Below are 21,410 nucleotides of genomic sequence, written 5' to 3'. Positions count from 1 at the left end.
CCGTCGGCTCGGAAAGCGTGGAAATCAACTCAACAAGTATAAACGCAAGTCACATTTGTTTGTTTTTTAAGCATACATTTTAAAATAATATTTTTTTTCAGGTTGCCACTTCACGATATTTTATAAGTCTATTATATTAAAAAAAGAAAGAACAACTAAAGACAGGACGGTCCCTTTGTAAACGTGATCTTTTTTGTTTCATTGTCAGGCTTGTTTGTAAAAAGTGACTTTATCAAATCAGCAAACCCACACAGACGGTCGCCGACATTTAGATTGTGTGTTTTTGTTTTATATCGAACGTGAAGCGGGTCCAAGACGGCATCTCAACGGCGTTCTGGCAGAATAATAACGGAACGCGAAGACGCTGCGGAGAAGAAAACAGAAGCGTTCACAGGCGTACCTTTAAGTGTGTGCAGAAGTACACGCTGCAAATATTCACACATCGCCGTGAAGAGACCAACAGGAACCAGTTCATCAAAGGGCTCGTATGGGGGGAGGAGGGAGGGAGACACCTACAGTGGACGTGGGGTACTGCAGCTGGAATGACACGCATCAAGTCTGAGGGGGGGGCTGAACATTTAAATGAGGCCCAAAACATACTGGGGCCCTCTGGCACTGAAAGCTGTACAATAAACACGAAGACATAAAAGAGGTGACCCCCCCCCCGTAGCTCCTCCCATCGTCTGAGCTTTCCCTTTGTTTACAACGCCGGACTCGGAGTCGGTTTTCGCTCGAGCCTTTCCTACGGAAGTAAAAAACGGGGAGTCGGGACCAAAGCGAAAGCAAAGGGTCAAACAACACATGACGTGAAAAAGATGTTCCGTCGCTCTTCGTCTCCTCCTCCTCCTCGTCGCTCCCGTCGTTTAGGAGGACTCGATGAACTCCAGCGAAATGTCGTAGCAGAACCGGTACTGTTCCTGCGGAGTGACGGGAAAGTTAGTCTCCGTGCCGCCGCGGGAACAGGAAACACAATCCTGAACGGGACGGCGTGGAGACAAACAGACTCACCGGCGTGTCCACCATGTTGGGTTTACTGTTCCTCAGCGTCTTCACGGCGTGGAAGACGTCCACCACGCTCTGCCTCTTGGCCATCTCACACACGATGCTGCTGGTGCAGAACACGCCGCTACGCCCGCCGCCGTTTCTGACAGGAAGCGAAACGCGCAGTTACGTTTCAGTCATCCTCAACAGCCAAAAAAACGATGTTGTATTTAAAGCGAGGCGTCACTCTGACTCCGTCGCGCACTCACAGGCAGTGCACGACGGTTCTTCCCTCCCCCTCCTCTCCCTCGCGCTGCCACTGGTCCACCTGCAGGATCAGCTTGAGGAAGGAGCGTTTGGAGGCGGGGACTTCCCTATGCCCCGCCCACCCCAGGTACTGAAACTGCCGGACCATCAAGTAGCCTTCCTGAGGCTGACGGATCAAAGGAGACACAGCGTTAGCGAGCCGCCGGCTCGGCAGCGGCGACATCGCGCGGCGGCGAGGCGGATCCACCGACCCTGGTGAGGTTGCAGACTCTGAAGAGTCGACTGATGACATCACAGTCCATGGAGCAGGACATGCACTCCACCTGGACGGGGCCGTAGCGCAGCATGCCCTCCTCTGGCCAGTACTGGGGGCAACCCTGAGTCAGAGGGGCGACACGCGGCGTCCGCGTTAGCTACCGGTAGCGAGCGCTGGGGGGGGGGTTCCCCACGGCGCGGCGACACCGTGCATTCAGAATCACCTGAGCCAAGTCGATCTCGTTCAGCATCACCAGGCTGGTGCATCCGTAGTCGTACACCAGGCGCCAGAAGTCTTTGACGGAGTTCGGCAGAGGATGCTGGGTAACGATGAACGCCGCGGGCTGTCTGTAGCTCTGCAGGAAACAAAAGGAGGCAAAGGGAACGTCAGGCCTTCCTCGGAAACGCACACGTGGGGCGGGGGCGGCAAGCGACACGGACGGCGTCTGGTCGTGTGATCATGCAGCAGGGCCAGTCGAACGCGAGTGGGAGGGGCATGCGCTTCAAACACAAACACACTTCAAAGGGCTCAGTTAACTTCACGTTCAGTCAGCGTCAACCAGATTCAGACTTTCTGTTCATACAGCGTGACCGAACAGGAAGTGAAGTGAACTCCTCCTGATGGAGACGGACTGCCACGCGGGGGGGGGGGGGGGGGGGGTCGGGGGTCAGGATTGGGAGGGTGAATGGCTTTGATGAACATAAAACTTGGCGGCACCACGACACTGAAGCCATGAAACAAATCCAGTACTGGAGGGTCAAAGTAAAGATCCCGTTACCTGGAACTCTTCTGACAGCTTGGTTAGAGAGAGGCCAAAGATGAGCGACTAAACTTGAAAGGTTTGGAACTAACAACCGACGGCTTCAGTCGGAGCGAAGCCGGGCTTCTTTCCACACCATGCATGCATTTCTAGTTTGTGTTTCAACCACTATTATAAACTCAAACTGCACACAACGCCCTCTCTGGTGGATGTTAGCTCAGAAACGTACATTAAAAAGTATTTCTACCTTCCCCTTTACTTCTGCCGACTTAATGACTTGGACACGGACTCGACTGCTGCCGAGGTAAAACGTGTTTAAAGCAAAAGTTGGCCGGCGGCCAGAGAAGCTAGCGGTCTTTTCAGAACCTGGATTTGTCTCTAGCCTTCTGCTGCTAAAAAACCACAAACACAGCATCACACAAACAGGGAGGGGAGTCTGTGTGTGTGTGTGTGTCATACAGGAGGTGTGTGTTGTTTGCATAAACACTGATATGCATAATTATTTGGATGGATGTGTCCTTAGTAATTATTATTTCTGTGTAACCTCTTAAAACGATTCAGTTTGGGACAACAGACATGATATTTTTCACATTGCATTAACAGAACTGACTTACATCCATCAGAGCAGCGTTGATGTAGTTGCTGCTCTCTCCGTCTATTGTAATGAGGAAGGGGAGGCATCTGTCGGGAGGAAGGCCATCCATGAAGCGGTTCTTGTCTTGGTTTCTAGGCAACAATGCAATGCTGCAGTCTTCAGGCTGAGGCTGAGGAGTCACCGAGTTTAACGTCTGGACAAAGAGGCGTGTATTTAAAGTTAGATTTATAACACAGGGACAGATGGAGGTGTAAATATTCCATAAAATCATGTTAGAGATAAAAAGTGCATAAAAGTGTAGTCCCGGTTTCTGACCACTAGGGGTGGTGTAGACACTTACTTTGTTCACAGGCCCATTGCGTTTCTGTGTTTTTACACTAATACACTGTTTATCTCTGGTGATGATGAGGAACAGCAAAGCGTCATGAAGACGAAGAAGCCTATTAGCTAGTAAATAAGATATTATTTAAATATGTAGAATATTGTTGTTTGGAGTATCTGGATATAACAGTGGACTGATAAAAACATTTGCTCGTGGTGCAAAGCTTAGAGGTAGATTTAGAAGTCGATCTTATCGCCATGCTTCGTGCAGCGTTATCTTTCAGACGCACAGAAAACTCAGGAGAAACGCTGCTGAAGCTGCTGCCCTCTGAATATGAATGAGGTTTAGGATGCAGGAGGGGTTTGAGACCTTTCTGTTGACATTTTCATGTTTGTTTTTGTGCTGTAAAAATGAACTGATATGAATTCCAGCTCGCCACGACGCAACGGAGAAGCTCAGAAGGTTAAAAGCACGGACCAAGTTGAGGTTTACCTGGAACTCGTCCTTCAGATGCGAGGAGTTGGTCTGCGAGTCGATGCGGATCAGCTCGTAAAAAGCAGCCTTGAACTCGCAGACCGGGATGGCTGTTTCTCCGCACAGACAGGCCTCTAGGATGGCGTCGTGAATGAATATGTACTGCTCCTGAAGCCAGAAGATACAGGACGGGCATATTATGAAGCACAAACATAATCGTTCTCTCCTACGTTGGCAAACAGAAGAATATATACGGCCGTTGTCGTGTGAAAAACACAAACAGCAGTTATACCAGATGAAGGGGTGAGCATGCCGACAGTGTGGGTGAGCGATGGCTCATGGGAGATGGAGCAATGAGTGAGATGAGATGATGACTGTCGAGATTTTCTTCTGCTCCCTTCAGGATATTACGTTTTCTAGATCTTTCCAGAGTGAACGGAATGCCGCTCTGATCCATGCGGCGTATAAATCGAGTTTACTTCTAGCCTCATGAATAAATGAAACAGCTGGGATAAATATTTGTACGAATAAAACGTACATATTTAACAGACGAGGTAGTTTGCAGTTGTGTGCTTTTTTTTGAGGTGTGATTCTTTGTGTGACCACTAGGTGATGCCAAAGTAATGCATCTTCAAATCCTTGTCAAAAAAGAAACAGGCTTTATTTCATTAAAGTATAAGTTTCCTCTGCTTGAGAAAAGGATGAAATCGACAGATGAGGGATGAAGTCCATCCTGCCTGCAGCTTCCTGAGTCTCCTAACACACGGATGCAGATGGAGGATGGGTAATGCAGTCACCTCAGTCTGTACCATGTTGATCCTCCTGGAGCGAAGAGCTTTCACGCAGTTGTAGATGTCGACCACTCCCTCTCTCTCCGCCATGTCCAGCATGATGTCGATGACGATGAAACAGCCTGTGCGACCTGCCCCGGCACTGCGGAGGCAAACGGCGAGCCGGAGATCACTCTTCTATTCAGCGATGACTATGGACGTGTACTTCTGGTGAATAATCAATCAGGGGGAAAAGGAAACATATTTCAAACCTGCAGTGGACCACTATTGGACCAGCAGAGGGCGGATTGGAGATTTTAACTCTGCGGATGAAGGAAAGTAGTCCCGTGGCATGATACGGAACTCCGTGATCAGGCCAGCCTGTGAAGTGGAACTGCTTGACTTCTCGCACCTCGTTGAAACCACGCTGAGTAAAGACAGCAGGCAGGTTAGCTCACACCTCTAACGACTAGTGCGGGTTAAAGATGGTGACGTGTGCAGAATGTCCGCCGTCGCTCACCCTCTCCAGTGTGAAAGTGCGAACCACATATTCAGCGAGAGGTTCCACCTCCACGAAGGTCACCTTGAAGTCTCCGTACACCTCTGCGTCATCGGGCCAGTACTTGTAGCACTTAACCTGCTCAAACGCAGAATGTTTATCCTTCTGGCACACACGCGCTACAACTTCTTCAAAGTCTTCATTCCTTCCAATTAGCAATTTGTTTATTTTTTTTCCCCATTAAATCCGTCAAATCAAGAGCAGCAAAGGAGGAACGTACCCTTCCGACCTCCACCAGATTGGTTACCATGACGATGCAGGCTGACTGTTCCTGCCACGCCATCCTCCAGAAGTCGTACACGGTCTCGTGGACGGGGCCTGGCAACAAAAGGCGACGTCAGCTCCTGTGAGTTCTTACCCTCAACGGCACGCTTCCGCGCCGTTACGGCGTCTTACCCTGAGTGGCGATGTAGTGGCTCGGTCTCTGGTAGCCCTGGAAACACAACGTCACAACACAATTACTCACCGACTCGAGGAATCAGTAAAACACAGAAGCGCATAAAGCTATAACTTTAACTCCCAGGAGTCAATCCTGACCTCTTGAATCACAACAACTAAACCGAGTCCAAATTCTACAGACGCCATGACGGCATATTTATTGTAGCCGTCAGTCGCACCTAATGGCAACCACTGATTGGGATGTCCTCAAAGCAAATAAACACATTTAAGGCACACAGTGGGATGTAAGCTGGTGGTGGTGGTGGTGGTGGGGGGGGGGGGGGGGGCAGGATGGAGTGGAGTATTTCATGCAGCAACGTAATGCATGTACCTCCGAGTGAATGATCACATAACAAAGGTGGAAGTGGGGGGAGGGGCACGAATGAACAAATCCACAGTGGTACTTACATCCCTGTACAGCCAAATCTATAGCCAAAGCCACAGGCAGAAAGAACGAGTGGAAGAAAGGAAGAAAGGAAGAAAGAAAGAAAGCACAAACAATGTCAGTGAGAGTCACTCAGAAAAAAGAAAAGTTGCATTGATGTAATGGAAGCTTGAACAGGACATGCAGACGAAAAAAATATCATGATCTAAAATAGACTGAATGGAGGGAACACGTTGTTTTTAATAAGTGCTCCCTCCATCCATTCTAGTTCCAGCATCATGTGAGCTGCAGCATGCGTGTGCGTTAATGGAGCTAATGATCATGTAGAAGATAACGCTGAAAGCATGTGTCATGCAGATTACCGTAATTCTTTTAAACTATAAGTTTTAGGACCAGCCAAACAAAAAAAAAAGTGCAACTTATAGTCCGGCAAATACGGTATTGTTAAGGTGACAGCAGAGTGGAGAGGTGGAAAAAAGATGGATGGATGAAGCGGATGGATGGAGGGATGAAGTACATTAACCCCATCATGACTAGCACTTGCACTTAGCTTAGCGAATAGAATAAAGACAAAGATTATTCACAGATAAAGTCTACGTAACAATAAAAAGATAAAGGAAATCTGTCTGTCTGTCAGGATGGAAACATGGACACCTGAATAAAGACAACAGCGACACGCATGAACGATGTCGGATGAAGCGTGAGGCGACAGATGTGTTCAACGGCACGATGGATGACTGGAAGACGCAATAAAGGTATAGAGGCCTGACATACGAGCGAGGGGGTGTGGTTTCGTTGGTTTCGCTGGGAGCCAATAGTAGCATTCGATGCGTTTCCACTTACATCGATGTAGTTGGCGTTGATATAGTCGGAGGAGGGGTCGTCTTCTATGGGCTGCAGAATAACCCGTGAGTGGTCGTCTGCAGAGGGAGAGAGGGAGTCAGAAAGAGGGGATAACAAAGAGAGAGAGAGACGCCAAATGGAGAGCAGAGAAAAAAAGAAATGTTCACGTGGAGGGATCCTCACTGCGGATCGGCCCAGATTGAACCACGCCCACATCCCATTAGCGACTCAAAGAAATCAATGAAACATGAATCAGACGAAAAGACTTTGATCTAAAGTTGCTGCTTGATGTTTTATAGGCCTGAATTACAAAGAATCGTCAGTGACGGGACCCAGCGGCGCTTTCCCTCCTCTTCGTCCGTAAATGAAGCACGGCTGCTTACATGCTATGATGTTCCCGTAGCGGTTCTTGGTGCGGTTCTGCTCCTTCTTGGCGACGTCCCAGGAGGCTGACTGTCCCTCAAAGAAGCTCTGTATCACCAACAACACGCAAAACAGGAAGTACATTTACTCATCGGGGTAACTAATGGACGATGCTATCGCTTTAATCGTTTAGATTCCAGATCAAACTCTCTTTTGAGCTCTTTTGCCAGCCAAGCTACTAATACTACACTGAAATACTCTTAGAACACGCTGCAAAATAATCTTACTTCATATTCCTCCTTGAAGCCGTAGCTGTCGGAGGTTTTCATGAGGTTGATGTGCTGCAGGAGGTCGGCCACCCTGATGGCGGGGTGCAGCTGTCCCGTCTGATAAGGAGATTCGGTTCCTTCGCAGTGATAACGAGGAACGTCCAGGAGTCGGCTGTTCTCCGCCGCGGCGCCGCTGTGGTTCTCATCTGCAGGAAGGGGAGGACGGTAAGTAAAAGCAAAATTTACTCAGGGTGGACGTAGAAACTGCAACGACTGCGTTTCCCTCATCCTTTAATCGGTCCGAGCCGATTCCTCTGAACAACGACACAAATGAGCAATCAGTCGCCATGTTTTCTGTCTGTACTCACCTGTGATCGGAACTACACGTCAAAGCAGCAGAAAAGGAAAAGAGCAAAGAAAGGCTGGTCAGGCCACAGCACTAGACGTTCATTAGCAACACAGGAACTACGAGCTACAGGTTGACTCGATCTAAAAGGGGCCTTCGAGGGTTTAGAGACGATCGCACAACGTGACGGACCAAAAGAAAAAGATAGACATTGAACATGAAGTGAAAAGCAGAGAAAGTCTATTTCCAACTAGCTGCTATACCGAGGAACGCCTGCAGGCGTAACAATCTTTAATATTAACTATACATTTAAGAATGCCGTGCATTAAAGAAGCGATCCAGTCGCAGGTCATTCTGGTTTTTGCAGAACTTCCCGGTGAATGTTTTTCCCCGTGCCGTCGTGGATAAAGTGAAAGGGAAGACTGGCAGGCTGTGTGATGGAGCAGCTTTGTGACGGATTCTATCGCTGCTGTTTATTTCATCCAACGGACGCTTTCCTCTGCTCGGAGGACACGCTAGCTCATTACCGATTGTTAAGGGTTTGTTAAGCCCTCGTCAGGCCAATTAACAGCAAACTTGACCCGACACTGCCTCCTAATTTGCTACTTCCTGCTACTTCTATCCACTCTTGTGATGTGATTGGCCAAGACAGATTGCAACCGCAGCCTTCAGTCCAAATTAGAAGCAGTGGAAGGGTTAATTAGCACAGTTTGGTGGCGTTGCGGACCGCAGAGCCCTTAAGGGGGGGCATTAGAACTCCGCATCGCGCTGCAGTGTCGACGCCAGATTGCAGTAAAGATAAACAGATCGCAGAGCGACGCCGCAGACGGATCCAACTTGGCGAAAAACGCAGCGTTCACGATTCAGAGCGGGGAGTCGGCTACGAAACATGCTGGAGAATAACACAGACGGTGGATACTCCAGCAGACCTCTTGATCCAGTCCAGCAAACACACACGCCTGTAAAGCGCTGTGTTGGCCACCGTGACTTGACGTCGCAGATTTAGTCTTTAGTCGTCTGCAGTGGCGATGTGACAAATTGCCTTCCTCCTTTTATGCATCAGTTTCTGTCATTTTGTATTTGGGACTTAAAAAACGGTAGAAATAATGAGGTATCTAAGGAAGGATGATGATAATCACTAGGAATATCAATATGTCTCAGTAGGAGACCGGAAACGTGTCCCCGACTGACGCCAGAACTGAGCATTTGGACACTTAATCGGTACCGATGGTATGCGATGACACACAGAGACACGCAGGACGGGGCTCTGAGATGCTGATGGGTGATTAATAAAGGGAGCTGATGGTGAATGCGACACATCCAACCATGGCAGAGGTCTCACCTAGCACAGCGGTAGGAACCAGAGGATCGTTGGGCACTGCAGGAGAAAATAATCTAAATGTCAGCATTACTACAGCCAAGGCGAGGACGCAGAGGAGAGCAGCGAGCATCAGAGATGTCGCAGCAACTCTGAGTTCTGCTTGAGATGAGACATTTCAAAGGATTAACCAAAGGAAATATCAACAGCCAACCAACTAAGAACCGTAAAGACATGCGAGGCGTAACCCTGACGTTAGTGAGATCAATGCAAGAAAAAGACAGCAGTAAGGAAGGTGTTTGAATGGAAGAGGCTCAAATGTAGCCGTTTATATTTGAGGATCAATACCCCGGATTGGATTTCAACCAATAACCTACATCTGTTGTTGTAGGTGTGCGAGTCCATGAATGTGACCGCCATGGGGTCGTCGCCATGCAGCGTGCTCTGGTCGCCGTAGCTGCGATCCATGGCGTTCACCATGTGAGTCATTTCCTGCCGAGTCGTTCCGATGGCGTCTTTTCGCTTTTTAGCCAGTTTCCTGTCGGGGAGGGGGGGGGGGAGCAGATAAAGAAACGGTGTCAAGTTGGTTGGGACTCTTCTTTTTCTTCTAAATGCAGAAGAACCAACAGAGAAGAGCAAAAGAGGAAGGAAACAGGACAGAAGGAGCAAAGGGGCACCAGGAGAGGCTTGTTTAAATGACAACACGGAACCGGCTCGGCTATACGAGCAGAGGGAATCCAAACGTTACCATGGAAACCGACCCATGACCTGCAGGACGCAAACCTGCCCCCAGCCTCCTAATCGTCGGAGGAAAATGTTTGTTTTATTCTATCGATTCGCCTATTTTCTGTGATTTCATTTGTTTTCTTTTTTAGAAAGAATGAAGGGACTTGAAACAAAAATGAAAAAGAACAAATGACTAAAGCGTTTCATCCGACAGCAGGGGAGAAATGTAACTGAAACAGCGGCGAGGACATACATTCAACGGAACATTTAACAGCCGTCAATCCTACGCAGTTCATCTAGAAAACATCCGTTTAGAACCCACATTTCTTAATTTTAACCTGCTGTTTTTCTTCTTTCCTTTTTTTTTGTTGGCAGGCTTGGTGAAGAAAAATAACAGTTTAAGTCTCTCAGTGTGTGCAAATCCGTCAAAGCCCAGGAAAGAACAACGGCGCCGGGCCCGTGCAGGAACGGCTCGTAGCCAGAGCCGTAGGTGCGCGTCAGTTCAGACGACGCGTCGACAGACGGAGGATTTCAAACCAGCTCATCGGCTGTAAAGACGTTTTCATGAAGGGATCGGTTTACGTTGCGTCACTGACAGGACGTACGGCTCTGACTTCTTCCCTGCAGACAGACGGGAAGCATGCTGCGACCGATTTCATTTGACCTCTTGACCCCCCAAAATGCACCAACTCACCCTCAAGACCACACACACACACAGACGGACAGACAGAATGCCATAAATGTATGTTATGCTACGGAACATCCTTAATAAAATAAAAAAACAACCCTACATTTTATTAATGAATAGCAAAACTACAAACAAGTATATTGTCTAATCACTTTGGTAAAATAAGGTGCGAGATGAATTTATACATGTGGGAATCTTTTTTTTGGATTGTCTTTTAGTTTTTTAGTTGAATCTAATTAAATGTCGAAAAGGAGATTATTGAATGGTTTAAGAATGGGCACGGTCCAATTATACGCCTTGGACATTTGGATGGTTCCGCTCTGATGAGTAGCTATCTGTCTGCGTGGGCCAATTCCCGCTGGGGACACACTGAGCAGACCTAAACAAAGCAATCAGAAATCCACTTCAGCCAGAAGAAAGACAACCAGAGACAGAGCAGAGAGGACAGCACCCACAGGAACGACCAATCGGAGCAGGCCGCTCCAAACAACCGCCTCAGAGCGAGAACCGGGACAGAGTTACCGTGATACCTGTGACTTGATGGGCAGATGGATGATCACATGACAACATGCACACAAAGAGCTACAAGTCACAAGTGCAGCATTCTTTTTTCAATAAAACACGCTTGGGCCCGTGCCGTCCCACTGCGGCCTGCTCGGTTCTGGTTCACGCTGGAGCATGTGGAGGACACCGGGGTTGAGGTCAAGTCGCTATCAGTTCAGCCGCTTGGAGAGACGTTAAATCTGCTCGGGGTTATCGAACCGTCATTTCCAGTGTTTTAAGTATGAGATGGTTGAAAGACAGAAATCTGCTACCGCCCCGGGCCGACTGTGAAAGCGGATTGACCCCCACCCTGGCAAGGCGTCAATGAGGATGGCTTTGGTTGGTCAGAGCTGGAAATGTGTTCTGGCTTGAAAAAAGTATACTGCATCTTTAAAAAATAACAACAACTAGCCACTAATAGTTCGCCCAATAAGATAACAGCAGCTGGGTGCGCTGATTGTTGATTGGTTGTTTACTTACAGGTAATAAGAGTATGAATAGTAGGTCCTCCTGGGGTTGTGAGCCAATCAGAAAGCAAAGAATGAGACACAAGGGTCATGAATATGCAAATTAGGACAATACTGTCCTTTCCCAACCGGCTACAACAGAAACAGAGGAAAAAAACACCTTTTGACTGCTAAAACTTGAGGGTCATGCAAAGGGTTTGTTCAACTAACTGTGGGCCTGATTTGTTTGTGTAAAATAAAAAAGGATAAATAACTAGGGGACTGGAACTAAAATACCAACAAGCTATTATATGACAGTAAGAACACGTAGTCATCCTCTTCTTAACTTCTCAATGTGTTACATTTAAAATATTCACACAAACTATTCCAGTAACGTTTCCCGAGATCGCATGGCCGTAATTAGAGATCATTACTTCCTCCTATTCATAAGGAATAATTTATCAAAACATTGACCTGTAACGCCACGCAGCTCACTTCCTGTCAAGCAGCATGATGTCATTGTGATGTCATCATGCCCCACTATTTTAAAGATGCAGTATTGTTCAAAGGTGCATAAGTTTAATGACAATGAAGATTGATCTCCCCAGAAACCCTTATGGAGAACTAGTGAACGCCAGCAAAAGGCGACATCGAGTCAAGTTTCATATTACCCAAATCGCTTTTCATGTTTTCACTGCATTGAATGTAAAAACGTCGGCGTGAACATTTATTATAAACTGAAAGCTTCTCTGAAGGAAAGAGAGTTCATAAATGCCTGAAAAAGTCAGTTGTGTTTGTTTTAAGTTGAGTGAGAAACGCTGTGATATAATTGACTGGACATGAATCCACTCTACCTGCCTCATATGTGCAAATTACATTCCTAATTATCCTCCTGGAGTGCGGCAGACAGAAATATTCTTTCTAGTTATAGTTTTTAGTAGCATTTCACCACCACATGGTGGTGCTGTGCACCAAACTAACAGCACATTGAAGCAACGCCGCCACTAGATTCTTCTCTCTGGTCCTCCAGAACCTCTTTTAGTAAATAATAAAGAAAACACTTTATCATTTGTATTCCTGTATTCCTCACCTAAATGAATGCCTGAGGCCATGCAAAAAACGCACATTTAAACACACACACTGTTCTGAGTGGTTGTACAGCTGGAGTGTATAAACGACTAAACAAACAAACAAACTGCCCCAGATCTTTCTCGCACTAAAACACACATCTCCGAGGTAAGAGCTTCTAATTTTAGAATTAATTCCACACGGTTGTCAGGAAAACAAGGACCAGCTATTTATTCAGAAAAGAACCGAGTTCCAGGAAGTAATCTCGCTGCTTCTGGAGGGAGATCAACGTTAATGGTGGATGGATGGGAGATGGTGCTTTTATCCAACAGACACAAAACAAGAGACGGGGTTCAGACGCATAGTCGTGACTGCGTGTTCTTGCAGCCTAATCCATGCTGGTGCCGGACCGTTACGCGTATTTGGAATACATAACCCATTAAAGCTATATTAATGGGTGTAGTTACGGGGCTATCACTCACCTCTTCTTGACCAATAGGATGGCTACCAGTACCAGCAATATAAAGACGAGCACGCCGGCGCTGATCCCAGCGATCTTCACCACCCGATCCGTCTGTTTGGCGGGGTCAGGGATGACTTCCGGCTCCTCCGTAGCACCTGTATCGACATCGAGACGACATCAGTACAGTGGCCCTGGCATCAGATCAATCATTAATCAATCAAAATCAAACATCAACAGTTGGAATTATCTTCACTGCTTCATCGTGCGGGTTTATTTTTGGAGCTGATGTTTTTCTTCTTTTTTTTTTTTATCAGAACTGCATGATATCAGATAGACATTTTTTAAAAAGTCAATAAAATTAATTATGCCTCTAAAAACTCAAACCCTTCATTTATTTTCAACAAAGTCCACCAGTCAAAGCAAACCTTGAATCTTTATCTTGTTTTTTTTTTTTTACAAAGCCTGTCTGAATTGAATACGTTTATTTCGAACATAAATGAGATAAAACAAAGGATATTCAGAAGCAAAAAAAACAACAACAAACAAAGTACTCCATTCGAAAAGGAGCAGGATGAAGATAAAAAGTGGAAACGGGTATACATTTTGTTTTTGTTCCACCTTTAAAGCAGCAGCAGAGATAGTAACAGTCAGATTGATGTCTGTGTGAAAGGGTGAGACGGCAGCAGGGGACGCGTGCTGCTTCGCCCGATGTTGTGTTACAAATCACGCCTCTTTTGCTTCCAGAACGCTGGCACGCCGTCTGAAATCACACACTGGTTTAGAATCGTGCCAGTGTTTTTGGGATTGGTGTGAAAAAGCAAATCTGGCGTGACGGCTGAGTCTTTGTTGCAGTGATCTGTGCGTCCGCCAAGGGCTTTCAGCAGGTGTAGACCCACCGAGACTTCAAACCCGCTGTACAGCTAGAATCCTGCCCTTATTTTGATTTGCATGACTGTGATACTAAAGGAAGGCAAAGTGGAAGGATCTACTTTGTCTCCTCACATACGTTTTTTAAAACAAACAAAAATAGGCCCTCGCATCCGAGAGTGTGATAAGGAAACAATCCTGGTGAGACATTGAAATATGAAACTTTCATCAGTCTTGTGCTAAAGATCAGGTAAATATCAAGACTGGAAATATTCTTTGTGAAGCCGCCATAAATGCCAAGGTAGCTCTTATTCTTGACGCAAATATAGTTTTTGTGTTTGAGAAGCTTATTTAGCTCAGACATTGTTTCAAGTCTCATTTGTCACGGCAACTGAACTGAGTGTGTTTTAAAACAGCAATCAGGACATGAAGCTGATATTAACAAAGAAGACTGCAGATGACGGAAGAGTAAATCCATGCTGTGAGTGTCTTTCCTCTTTCATTTTCTGCCCCGATGATGCTACCAGATCGTTAAATCAGTGGATTACAAAAAACAATAACTTCAATGAACCAAACAGGAACAACCAGCGCTACTTTAGCAGCGCCTCAATGCAGGTAAATATCATCAGTGGGAGGCCACAATGTAAATTCTCGAGCTTTAAGTGTGGAGGTGGTTCGGTTGAAACTGTAAACCCTCCACATTTCAGCTTCTGATTCATTTAGATTCATCATCTGACTTTTAACGCAGCGGCCCGGTGAAGTGGCTGCACACTCAACACTCCTACTCCTAATCCTACTCCTAATCTGCAGCCACACACAGAAAGCCTGAAAACATTACAGGACAAATTGCCTACACAAACACAAATAAGATGCTTCTCAATCGGTTGCGTGTTCTTTGCATTTCAAATTATCCTGCGCATCGTGCTCTCATAGAGAAATACTTTGAAATGCAAAATCACCGCAGCTGTCCCAGGATTCTGCTCCCCCCCCCCCCCCCGTTACTGAAACTCATTTCTGTTCCTGATGACTTCAGAGAATTGACTGACTCCTTCATTTCGTCTGTTGCACTATAACTCATAAATGATGTTTCAGGCAGATTGCTCTCTGCAGCAGGCGGTTCAGCCCCGCTGGTCAAAAAGAGCGAGCAGCTGCTTTCATCATCCTGAGCTTAGAGATGTGATCCCCTAATGTCAGAATAGTTCGTCCTGCAATCCTAAGAACATTATCGTGCATTACGATAATCCAAATAATCCAACACAAAGACATACGCACAAAAGTCAACATAATGCAATGCATCTCTAAAACAATAATCCACTTCTAATGGCGAATATCAAAAAGATAAAAAAATAATCCCCCCCGCTCTTTATCTCCCTCAGTATTTGTGCTCTTTATTTGATTATTTTATCAAATGTTTCTGCAGATGAAATCTTTGAAATGTCCTCATCCGGCGCCGTTATGCAACGATATTAGACTGAAAGGCAGGAGCTGCAGTCATGGAGGAAGCATTAGAAAACATGACTTTGAAAGGATAATGTTGGTGTCGTTTATTTTTTTAAGGACAACATGCTTCCATGTCTGTGGCACCAATATCATTAAAAACACACAAACAACAAACAAAGAATATCACCAACAGCCAATCTAGAGCAATTATTGTATAGCTAACTTAAAATAAAAAAAAGTATGAGTTATAGTTATGGATTTTAATGTCTGTAAAAATGATTCAGGTCAGTACACTTGAACTCACAACCTACCCGCCCAAGGCGGCAATGACAATACACAATACCCGCGATGACCTAATAAGACCACTAACACTTAATCCTTCACTCCGGATGAACAGTTGAGCGAGCACGCACACACACACGCACACACACACACACACACACACACCTAACCATTGCGGTGTTGTGGTGCTTTATTAAACATCAGCCTTTTATGTTCACTCAGACGTCCTCGGGCCAGAGAGACGGACCGGCATAGAAAGACTAACAGGCTTTACAGAAGGAAGCCGCCACCTGTTCAAGCAATCGCGAGAAGTTCTGGAACTATGACGACTCTGGAGAGACGCGTCCAACATTTTCCGCTCTTTTACAGTAGGAAGTGACGCCTTACAGGCGCTGGAGGGACTAAACCACATATTTGATCCATCCTGTGGGATTAAAGTCCTACGATCCTACTGCCTTTCAGGGTTTAATCCCACTGGACTCTTCGTTTAAGCAGGAGAACTTCTAAACAGGATGGCTTTGTTTTATGGCAATGTGGATTTCCTACATTAAGCGTCTGTTAGTGGATGCGAGGTCTCTACACTCCTCTTGTACTGGTATGCACTGGTATATACTGGTGTACTTCAGTTGTAACAAACTGGATGGGCAGAATCAGATTGGACGGTGGTATTGATCAGTGATAGGTTGTTCTTACCTTTAGTCGCCAGTCTCAGACACTGCGTCTTCGTTTCCTGAAGAAAAAGACAAGAAGAGGGATTAATTAGTTCAAATATAATATAACACAAATGAATATGGTTAAACATAATACAAATGGCGCATGTTGGCTTGCTTGCAGATATTTCGTAGTTCTAAGTCGTGTGCAATATTTTTTTTTACCCTTTCTGTGCTGCTCACAGCCTGAAGGTAGATGTTGTAGTTCTTTCTTGGAGCCAGTGGAGGATTCCAGAAGCCCTGTGGATTTAAAGCAAACGTTCAGACGATTCAAAGGGAACTGCTTTGTACTCTCGCTTGTTAGTTAGCAGCACATCTCAAAGGAAAGGAAAAGTTTAATGAAAAAAGTCCAAACAAACAACTCTAACATTCACATATCATCATGTTTTTTCTCATTTTCCCATTTTCTTAGGAACTACTGCTCTCGACCAGGGTCGCCGTTCAAAACGAACATTTCTTAACATCTAGATTTTGCAGTCCTGTCAGAAGTTCTACTTTGCTTATCATCACACTTGACATTTTTCCTCCCCCAACTGGAGAATTCATTGCTCGGATGAAAAATATTCTTGCCTGATATGTCTTGTTGTCTCCGACGGTGAAGGGGAGTGGCTCGGGAAGGTTGCTGGGAGACAGCTGGGCGGCATAATAATACGGAGATCCACCGCTAGATGCGCTGTGGTAGGAGACCGGGACCTGAGGTAAGACGATAGACGCATTAAAAATAATGTCTATAAATCTAGAATATAAATACAACATCAATAAATACAAGGATCTGACAGTCTTAATGATTGATACCTCCTGCAAAATGAAGAGCTAGCAATCAAATGCGTGTGTAGAGTTGATTAGTAATCACCTCATAACAGTCAGAAGAAGCTTGACGGCGCGTCCGCCGAGGATTCACTTCCTCGACAACAATCTGGTACGCGCTGCAGACAAGAAGACAATTTACTACAAAAATAACTCAGCTTTGGCCTCATAAAGTCTCAGACACACCGGGACTGAATAAACATACTTATTCGTTAATTTTAAAAAGAGGTTAACACCGTTTAGTAAACAGTATTTACTTATTTCTATGATGCTTTCTGATATCGAGGTTTGAAGTCTTTATTGTTTTGCTGCTGTGACCTCCCTGCTGTGGGATTAATACAGGATTATAATTTAATCTAATGATCTGTAATGCAGATGCTGAAGCGTTATCAGTGTCTTATTTATACTAATACTATACTTGTTGTTTTTATGTATACACTACTGGATATTGTAGGCTCAAACATGAATATATGTACACATTCAAACACCACCTTATCGGGGCTCCCTTGGCTTGGGCCGGTTTGAGCAGGACAGTGATGGTTGTTGCGGTTTCATTGAGGAAAGCCTCAGTCCCGTCGTACTCGTCTATTGTCGGGGCTGAAGGAAGAACACGAGTCCGTGTTAGCATCTCCTTGTTAGCCACGTAAAGCTGATATTTAAAGTGAATATCTTCAACCTGATATGTTAGTGGTGACGTTCAACGTGGTGGCAGAACCGAACCCTTTGGAAGTGGATGCACGTATGGAGAGTTGGTACGTGACCCCTGGGTGGAGCTGGGAGAACAGGTGATGGGTGGTGTTTGAGGGCAGAGACACAGTGAGTCCAGGTCTCTGGAGAGGCACCGACGGGTCAGACGAACGCAACCCGCTGTAACTGATCTGAGGTGGAGACAGAAAGGTGCTTTCACGTTTCGTTTTTAACGACCCTACTGGCTCCAACAGTTACCGTTTCTACTGCTGGCGCTAGCAGTACCTCATATTGTATAATGACTCCATTAGGCTCCGCTGGCTCCTTCCAGTAAAGAAGAATTCTGTCTTCAAACGGAGTGGCTCTTAGTGACTGACTGGGAACGGCACCTGGAACTGTTCACACAAAGAGAAACATCATTATACAATCCTAATGTCTTTTTTTATCTCTGCGTGGGCACACGCGCACGCACACACACTCCTTCCCAATGAAGGAGTCCCTCAAAACGAGATAATAGAAGATGTGTATCGCACCATCTTCATCAGTTTGTATGACGGTCTCATCGCTCTCTTTCCGTCCCTCAGGATTGGTCAGGATCATCTTGAGGCTGACGTTGGTGTAGGGTGGAAGGTTTCCCACCAGGTGGCGTGGTGCTGAGGAGAGAAATGGAAGAAATGTTTTTATTACATGTCTAGTGCATCAAGGCTCATTCCTTGGCCCAGTACTATTCTCTATTTATATTAACTTTTGGTAATATTTTAATAAGACATACTTACTAATTTGTTTTTCATTTAAATTCAACACATTTGTGTTTACTTTAATACTTTTTGCTAGCTCTTTCCAAACATTCTTCCGTCATTGTCTGAGGATTCAGAAGCTATTATCATCCTACTTCACATAACTTCCAACAGGTGGAAGCAGTTATTCAATTTTGCTTTGTGAAATTGAATAACCTGTCAAATATTAGATCACAGACTAATGCAACTCGGTCAATACATCCCGGAGAGGCTTCAGCTGTTTCAAAAGAACGGCAGCAGGACGACTCACAAAGCCTAATGGAAGTCCACTTTATGCCTTAAAGCAGTTAACCGTGCGTTCAAGAATTGATTTTAAATCTCCACTGTCGAATGCAGAACAAACCTGGTTCCAGCCTGAGATCCTGCAGCACAAGTATGTAAGTAATTCTATGTTAATTCAAGGTTGAGAACTCCACGAGATCGGGCCTTTGGAGTAACAATACGCAAACTAAATACAAAGACTCTGTACTTTCCCCTGAACTGTTCATTTTTACCTGTTATTCATTCGCATGCATTAATCGATCTACCACTGGGCTAGCGGTGATAACAGAGAACGCATGGCCAGCGTTACCTTTGGGGTCCATGTCCAAGCAGTCGGCTTTGCTGCGGTTGTTTGCGGTCATATAATGGTAGCAGATGGTGACATTAAACGTGTGGCAGCGCGTGATGTTGTAACCCAATGATTCCCAGTCTACGGCTATCAGACGGGATCTGGTCTCGGCGATCTTCAGCCTCTTAGGAGTCCGCATGGGTTCTACGGAAAAACAGGTGAGCAGGCACAGGGGGAGGATGAAGCAAAAAAAGATGAGCATGATGCTCCTCAGTAAACCAGACAGATTATAGCCGTCATTCTGTGACGATTATTAAAACCATATGTGATTAAAAGTTGCCGAAGAAGAGTAGGACTGCTGCGTCAACATTTCCCCGGGGTAGAACAACAGGGTTTTACGAGCAGTTAAGAGTTGCGTTCAAGTCCATTAAAGCATTTCTTAAATGCAGCGGCTTCTGCAAGACGCAATCCATCTTTAATGAGGATTCAAAACTGTTATTGTCAATATAGTCTACCTGGCTCTCCTGCCTGCCCAGGGCTTTAATTACCTTAACTGCCTCATTTGACTGAATCAATAGCCCCCTCCCAGACACCACCCACCGCTCCACAGATTCACACTCGCAGGCATTAAGGCAAACTCAACCAAACCTCATAGCTGGTCATACCAGTTCTCTATATTTCAGTGGCGCTACATTCACTTCCATGTTAAACAGGTTCCATTCCCCGGCCCCAAATCGAGATGATCAAAAAAATCAGTTTCATTCTCTCACAGAAGTTTATTACCAGGCAACCAGAGCAAATTTCATTACCTTTTTTTTGATTATTGTTGTCACCTGCTTCTTCTATTTCTGTTTCCTGTGTTCTTCCAGGATTTCTTTTAAACACAAATAATAATAAAAACCTCTCTTTAAATAGAGACCCGAGGCTCTCCCCAACCCCTCTCTCACCTCGCTCTGTTTTTCTCTGGGCCTTCCTCTCTCAGGAGAGACAACACAAGGACACAAACCTGTCGCTTCTTCTGACAACCCATTATCTGCCTGTCATTCAGACACACACACACACACACACATGCTCGTCTCAATAAAACTTCCCATAATAAGAACTCCCGGTCAAGTGCAAACAAACACGCTGAGGTTTGTTAAGTCATTTGGATGTAAATAGCTTCCTAATAAAGAGGCATATAGACATAAGAGAGGAAATGAGAACAGAGAAGCGGCAGAATGGAAGGAGGCCTGCAAAGACGGGTCCGCTGAGAAAATATCATTGCTGCTCTGTGTGTGTGTGTGTGTGTGTGTGTGTGAGATTGTGTGTTTTAATAGCCGAGCGGTCAGAGCATTTCATTTTAGCTTCAACCTGTTATTGGATGGTTGACATTTCTCAGCTTGTCTCTCCTTTACTCTCTCTCTCTTTCTCTCTCTCTCTCTCTCTCCTTATTTAAATCAATACTTGTGATCCTCACCATAAACCTGGCTATTAGGGTAGACACACACACACGCGCACACACACACACACACACACGGTTAGGGCAGAGTCATAAATTACATTGATTTCAGGGTCAATGCAATTTGACCCTGTGTGTCTGCTTCACAGTGAGGCGGTCTTCAACATAGAATTAAAACAAAATACAGTATACGGCTAACTGCCTGTCACTAACAGATACGTGTGCACGCGCACGCGCACGCGCACACACACATACATGAGCAACAGACTGCTTTTAGATTAGAAAGCGCACTTCACTACTATTGACACACAATGCATTGCCGCTCATCCCGGTCTGTTTACAGTAGGCAATGAAAGAGAGAGCGCGTTAGGAAGGAAGGAAGGAAGGAAGAAAAGACAGACAGAAAGAAAGAGGAGTAGGCAATGATTAAGAGCATGAAACAAAAGTAATGTGTGGAAAAATGAAACGGGCTGGAGGGAGTGATAAAGGGAGCAGAGAGAAATGGGAGAGACAGATGAGAGAGGAAAAGAGAGTGGCCAAGAGGAGGAACAGGGAGAGACAATAACTAGTTTGGATCGCGGCCAGAGTCAAGCGGGACCAGGTCCAATGGACAACTACAGAGGCTGCCTTGTCCCTTTCTCCTCCTCCGGTACGGAGACAAATGGCTGGATTCATGTTGGAATTAAAAGGCTTTGTTCTCCACAGATGGAGCTTTGAAAAAAAAAAACAAATACCAATAAACACCAACAATAACAAGGACACAAGCTTCATATCAGCTCAATCCAGAGGTTGGAATTAAAGAACTGGAAACAAAAGGAAAGGAAATGAAATGAAACAGAACTGTGCTAAGGGAATAAACATAAATCCTGTCCGTCAACGTGAAGCATGAAGAAAAGCCAAGAAATAGAGAGAAAGACCTTAAAGGAAAGCGGTAAGGAAAAGTGGGGAA

General features: G+C 45.6%; 1 protein-coding gene across 1 annotated transcript in view; it reads right to left on the bottom strand.

Moving 5' to 3' along the window:
* Positions 1–788: 788 nt before the first annotated feature.
* The window catches only part of ptprk (protein tyrosine phosphatase receptor type K), a 68,312-nt gene continuing 47,690 nt past the window's right edge, over positions 789–21,410 (bottom strand). Inside the window, exons 11-40 of the mRNA XM_068753550.1 lie at positions 19,042–19,224; positions 18,207–18,326; positions 17,959–18,068; positions 17,663–17,864; positions 17,478–17,583; positions 17,033–17,105; positions 16,750–16,872; positions 16,345–16,419; positions 16,163–16,199; positions 12,900–13,035; positions 11,384–11,413; positions 9,324–9,484; positions 8,971–9,006; positions 7,651–7,662; positions 7,301–7,488; positions 7,034–7,121; positions 6,582–6,727; positions 5,831–5,848; positions 5,381–5,417; positions 5,205–5,302; positions 4,946–5,062; positions 4,698–4,852; positions 4,453–4,588; positions 3,674–3,823; positions 2,879–3,052; positions 1,728–1,859; positions 1,500–1,625; positions 1,251–1,414; positions 1,009–1,144; positions 789–917 (exon numbers count right to left, since the gene is read on the bottom strand). Coding sequence (XP_068609651.1) covers positions 864–917; positions 1,009–1,144; positions 1,251–1,414; positions 1,500–1,625; positions 1,728–1,859; positions 2,879–3,052; positions 3,674–3,823; positions 4,453–4,588; positions 4,698–4,852; positions 4,946–5,062; positions 5,205–5,302; positions 5,381–5,417; positions 5,831–5,848; positions 6,582–6,727; positions 7,034–7,121; positions 7,301–7,488; positions 7,651–7,662; positions 8,971–9,006; positions 9,324–9,484; positions 11,384–11,413; positions 12,900–13,035; positions 16,163–16,199; positions 16,345–16,419; positions 16,750–16,872; positions 17,033–17,105; positions 17,478–17,583; positions 17,663–17,864; positions 17,959–18,068; positions 18,207–18,326; positions 19,042–19,224 — 3,323 coding nt within the window. The 3' untranslated portion in view covers positions 789–863. The remainder of the gene's footprint in view (positions 918–1,008; positions 1,145–1,250; positions 1,415–1,499; positions 1,626–1,727; positions 1,860–2,878; positions 3,053–3,673; positions 3,824–4,452; positions 4,589–4,697; positions 4,853–4,945; positions 5,063–5,204; positions 5,303–5,380; positions 5,418–5,830; positions 5,849–6,581; positions 6,728–7,033; positions 7,122–7,300; positions 7,489–7,650; positions 7,663–8,970; positions 9,007–9,323; positions 9,485–11,383; positions 11,414–12,899; positions 13,036–16,162; positions 16,200–16,344; positions 16,420–16,749; positions 16,873–17,032; positions 17,106–17,477; positions 17,584–17,662; positions 17,865–17,958; positions 18,069–18,206; positions 18,327–19,041; positions 19,225–21,410) is intronic.

The sequence above is a fragment of the Brachionichthys hirsutus genome, chromosome 20, assembly GCF_040956055.1.
Source record: "Brachionichthys hirsutus isolate HB-005 chromosome 20, CSIRO-AGI_Bhir_v1, whole genome shotgun sequence".
NCBI lineage: Eukaryota > Metazoa > Chordata > Actinopteri > Lophiiformes > Brachionichthyidae > Brachionichthys > Brachionichthys hirsutus.
Note: the sequence above shows the minus strand (reverse complement) of the source record. Positions and strands in the feature narration are given on the sequence as shown.